Raw genomic sequence first — 4,832 nt, forward strand, 5'->3', positions numbered from 1 at the left:
ATACTTTTTTAGGAAACACTCTAAAATTAGATAAATTATATTTTTTCTCAAAAATCTATTAACCTTAGAGAAACAACCGGTAAATTTATCGCTTATCACAAATCTCGTTGTACATTTGACCCCACAAATTACAAACTTGCATTTTTCAATGGTTTGAACAAAATCATCTCTTACACTAGCATTTTTCAATGGCTATCAAACCCTTTTAACATTATTCACCTATATATACCCCTCAACTCATTTCATCGAAACTCATCAAATATAAAAAATCTCTTGGGTCAAGAATATACGTAACTTTATAACCTTTTTTTCTTCCATAAAGCTTATAGCTCAAAAGAGATCTTGCCTTAGGATTATATATATAACCTCAAGGCAAGATCACTTTGCAGTTATTAAGCAACCGTTAACCACCACTTGCCGTTGTAAAACCGCCATCAACCGCCATCATGGCAATGGTTAAAAAACATGTTTCATACAAATTTGTCAAATCCTTCGTCCGCCAAGCCAATTCGGGCCAACCCTCATCCACCATCGCCACCCCGAAATACCGTCAAGCCCATCGGGCCGCCCTTAACGCAGGCACTAGTACTAACTACCCAACACAGCCAGAAAAGGTTACCACAAACAATGTTATCGAAAATGATGGCGAAATATTTGATTTTGAGGACACGAAGGCATTGTTTGCAACGGTGTCAACAAAAAAACTGTTACATTCTGCTGCTACATTAAACATGGCGGCGATTGAGCCCATGGTGGATTTGAGCCTTTGGGTTATGAATTCACGGTTGATGGAGTTTGGTTTGTTTAAAAAAACGGTGATGGGGACGATTAGATACACGGCGTATGATCATTTTGTGGCGGGTGGGGATACAGTTGAAACGGGTCAGACCTGTTTAAAGTTGTATGATTCCGGGTTGAGAGGGATGTTGGATTATGGGTTGGAACATGCAAACAATAATGAATCTTGTGATCAAGCTGCTCAACAATTGATGATAACTGCTGCAGCCCCCCAATCTCTTCCTCCATCTGCTGTAAGTTTCTTCATTTGGCCGTATAAAAACTTATGGTTCAACCCTATATCGAAACCCCTGCCCATTTTGACACCACCCCGCCCATTTTGACACCCGTAACGCTAATACATATTTGTGATATCATTATATGGCGAAATGGGATCAAGCTCATTGATTGATACGTCAACTGGTAAACTTTCATGTAAAAAATTAATAATCTTGGATAGTTGGATATGTCATAATTGAAGAAATAGATAATTTTGTGACGAGTAGGATTAATTTAAAAAAAATGTGACTTACTGTCACTATATCCAAGATTATAGAAAGCCTCTATTATAGTGACGAAATGAAGTCAATTTTCATTTTTTTATTAATCCTTTTTTGTCTTGATTTATTTCATTATTCACATTAATTTCTAAGATTATAAAAAGTCTTTTTTATAGTCACATGCGAAATGAAGTAAATGTTATTATTTTATTTTTTTTAAAGGTAATACCATATTTAATTTATTAACACAAAAACTCACAGTACATGAAAATATACATAGCAGAATTCACAACAAAATACTCACAAACTCACAGTAAATGTTATTTTTTATTAACCCTTTCTTGATCCGATTTCTTTCATTATTGTTAATGTCAATGTATATATACATTTTTTTGTTGATTCCATATAAGTGAGTGATTCTGTGCCTATTAATGATATATAAAAAGATATCAATCTATATTTTTTAGTGAAAAATTTAACTATTAATTCAATACAAAGTATTTTAAAAAAAAAAAATATTTTCCAAGTTTTTGGGAGTGCTTCTCCATTGTTATTTTTATCCCCCTGTTACCTTTTTTTTTTTTTTTGGTTTATCAATTTAAAATATGCATTTAATTTGAACTATTTTTATGATAAAAAAAAAAAACAGGTAAGTTTTATGGCTGTGAAGGTTACAGCAATCTGCCCAGTGTATCTTCTAAGGAGAGTGAGTGATCTTCTTCGATGGGAGTACAAGAATTCATCTTTCAAGCTTCCATGGAAGCAACAAACTTTGCCAATATTTTCTGAATCCAGCCCATTTTATCATACATTACAACAACCTTCTCCTTTAAACGCTAACGAAGAACGTGATCTTGAATTAGCACATCAAAGACTAATCAACATTTGTGAAAAAAGCTTTGAAAGCAATGTCCCTGTCGTTATTGATGCCGAAGACACTTCAATCCAGCCTGCAATTGATTACATGACGTATTGGGCTTCCGTTAAGTACAACGAGCCCAAAAAGCCCATGGTTTATGGCACCATTCAAGCTTTTTTAAAAGATGCTGGTGAGAGGATGTCTTTGACCAAAAATGCAGCTGATAAAATGGGTTTGCCTGTCGGGTTTAAGTTGGTTCGTGGGGCTTATATGTCGAGTGAAAGGAAGTTGGCTCATTCGCTTGGTGTCGAGTCCCCTGTTCATGATACCATTTTAGGCACACACAATTGTTACAATACGTGTTCTTCATATATGCTTGATCAGATTTCTAATCGCCCTGGTGGACTCATTCTTGCCACCCACAATCTTGATTCAGGTAAAGCTTTACTTTAAAATTTTTAAAAAGATTCAAGATTTTAACCGTTGTGTAACCGTTGTATGGCCTATAAATTATCACTACCCAGTTGAAAAATTACAAAAAGATTCAATTTTTTAAATACCCTTTTAGTACCATCATATGGGCTGTCTTTCATTTCCATATATCATGTGAAGATGTATACAAGATTCAAGGTTTTGATTACACACTTTATAACCCATTAGAAAAATTACAAGAAGATTCAAGATTTTAAATACCCTTATAGTGCCATCATATGGGCTGTCTTTCATTTTCATCTATCATGTGAAGATGTATAAAAGATTCAAGATTTTGAATACACACTTTATAACCCAGTAGAAAAATTACAAAAAGATTCAAGATTTTAAATACCCATTTAATATCATCATATGGGTTGTTTTTCATTTTCATCCATCATGTGAAAGTTTGTAACTTGATTCAAGATTTGATTAAAATGAATGTGATAACAGGAAAACTGGCTGCACAAAAGGCACGTGAGTATGGAATTAATAAAGAAAGTGATAAGCTCGAGTTCGCTTCACTCTATGGAATGGCAGAAGCAATGACTTTCGGGTTGAGGAATGCAGGCTTCGGTGTTAGCAAGTATTTGCCATTCGGGCCCATTGATCAAATCATGCCATACCTTTTACGACGAGCGGAAGAGAACAAAGGGATGTTGTCTTCCTCAAGTCTTGACAGGCAACTCATGATGTAAGATATTATTAGTGAACTCTTGAACTTCAGCTACTAAAGTTGTTACCAAATATTCATTTTTGATCATTTTTTTTTCATGGTATTTTACAGGAAAGAATTGAAGAGGAGAATGAAAGCATATTTTGGAAGCAAAAGTGAGAACCAATTCAAACAACAAGCTAACTCCATTGCTAACTAAGTAATTGACATCGCTAAATATATATTTTTATCAAGTCTTTGTTGATGTCTCCAAGTCACAAATGTAATCAAGATGTACAGACTGAAATAAGTATGTAAAGGGGCTAAGGTTCCTCTTTTTTTTTTACATTATTTCTCTTTAATGAAAATTTTAAAGTGATTTTATGTATTTATTATGTAAATCTCATCGGAAAAATTTCTGTCTTTGCAAAAGTGTCTAACCATTTGATTTCCAGAATCCGAATAAAAAAGCATGATATACAAAATGTTCTGTCTTTGCTAAAGTGTCCAAAAACCATTTAATGCTAATGTTATATTCAAATAAATTAATTCTGTCTTATAACATCAATCCTGTTAAATAAGTTCAACTAAAAACAAATAGTCTTTATCGGCAAATTTACTCATTAGCTGAGCCCAAGCCCAAGTTAAAGCCAAAGCCAAACCCAAGCCCATTCCAGAACCTTTGTCGTCATCTTTCAATCATAGATTCAAAGTTAATTAAGCAAGGCCCAGACCCACTTACTACAACAACATACATATTCTTAGACTAGTTGTAGTGGTAGGGGGCGTTGGTTGATGGTGTGTGTTGTTTTTTTCACTTTTTTGATGACTAAGACGTGTAAATATTTTGTATGGAGTAGTGGTGGTGTTGGTTTTTGGTGTGGGTTAGGAGTATTGTGATAAGATGTTAAAATATAATTGGGTAAATATTAAAAAGGGGATAAAAATAATATTTTTAAAATAATAAAAAATTAATAAAATCAAAGCAAAAGACATTGCTATCTCCGTTGCATCCCAACCGACGGCTCCAAAATTTATGAATCCCACGTCCCAATACTTGGGTTTTGAGTGTGGCTTGCATGCCACATGGGATTCCAACGGCGTTTTTCGAGTGTGATACAAACCGTCTTAGAGAAATTGGTCAATATGCTCTCATTCTAAACAATGTTTAACAATATGCCCTCAAAAAATCGTAATTGCAAAATTACCCCCTCTCCATGCGCAATGCACCATACACGATGCGTGATGACCATTGTTGGGCTGCAACACGCATCACGCACAGACCATGAAGAATCATGTGTCAAGCGTGGAGAAGAGGAATTTTGCAACACTTTTTTGAGAGCATACTGTTAAACATTTTTTAAATGAATGCATTTTGATCAATTTTCCTATTTCTTATTTAAGTTTAGCCGATCATGGGCCCACCCCTATTTTTGTTTATATATAATGGAAGAAATAATAAGCTAAAGAACTTCAAAATTTTAACTAATTTGTAGCACTAAATTTGATCAAGTTGTTATGTATTACTACATCCGTCTCAATTTAATAGACCTAATTTCTATTTTGAAAT

The 4,832-nt window shown here is 34.1% G+C and overlaps 1 protein-coding gene across 1 annotated transcript; it reads left to right on the forward strand.

Annotated features, from left to right (window-relative positions):
* Nucleotides 1-271: 271 nt before the first annotated feature.
* Nucleotides 272-3,694, forward strand: LOC139866900 (proline dehydrogenase 2, mitochondrial-like). The gene is made up of 4 exons (XM_071855194.1): nt 272-1,031; nt 1,927-2,572; nt 3,061-3,301; nt 3,395-3,694. Exons 1-4 carry the CDS (start codon nt 447-449, stop codon nt 3,480-3,482), a joined length of 1,560 nt encoding a protein of 519 aa, XP_071711295.1. The 5' UTR covers nt 272-446; the 3' UTR covers nt 3,483-3,694.
* The last annotated feature ends 1,138 nt before the right edge of the window (nt 3,695-4,832 follow it).

This window comes from Rutidosis leptorrhynchoides, chromosome 9 (genome assembly GCF_046630445.1).
Source record: "Rutidosis leptorrhynchoides isolate AG116_Rl617_1_P2 chromosome 9, CSIRO_AGI_Rlap_v1, whole genome shotgun sequence".
Classification (NCBI taxonomy): Eukaryota; Viridiplantae; Streptophyta; class Magnoliopsida; order Asterales; family Asteraceae; genus Rutidosis; species Rutidosis leptorrhynchoides.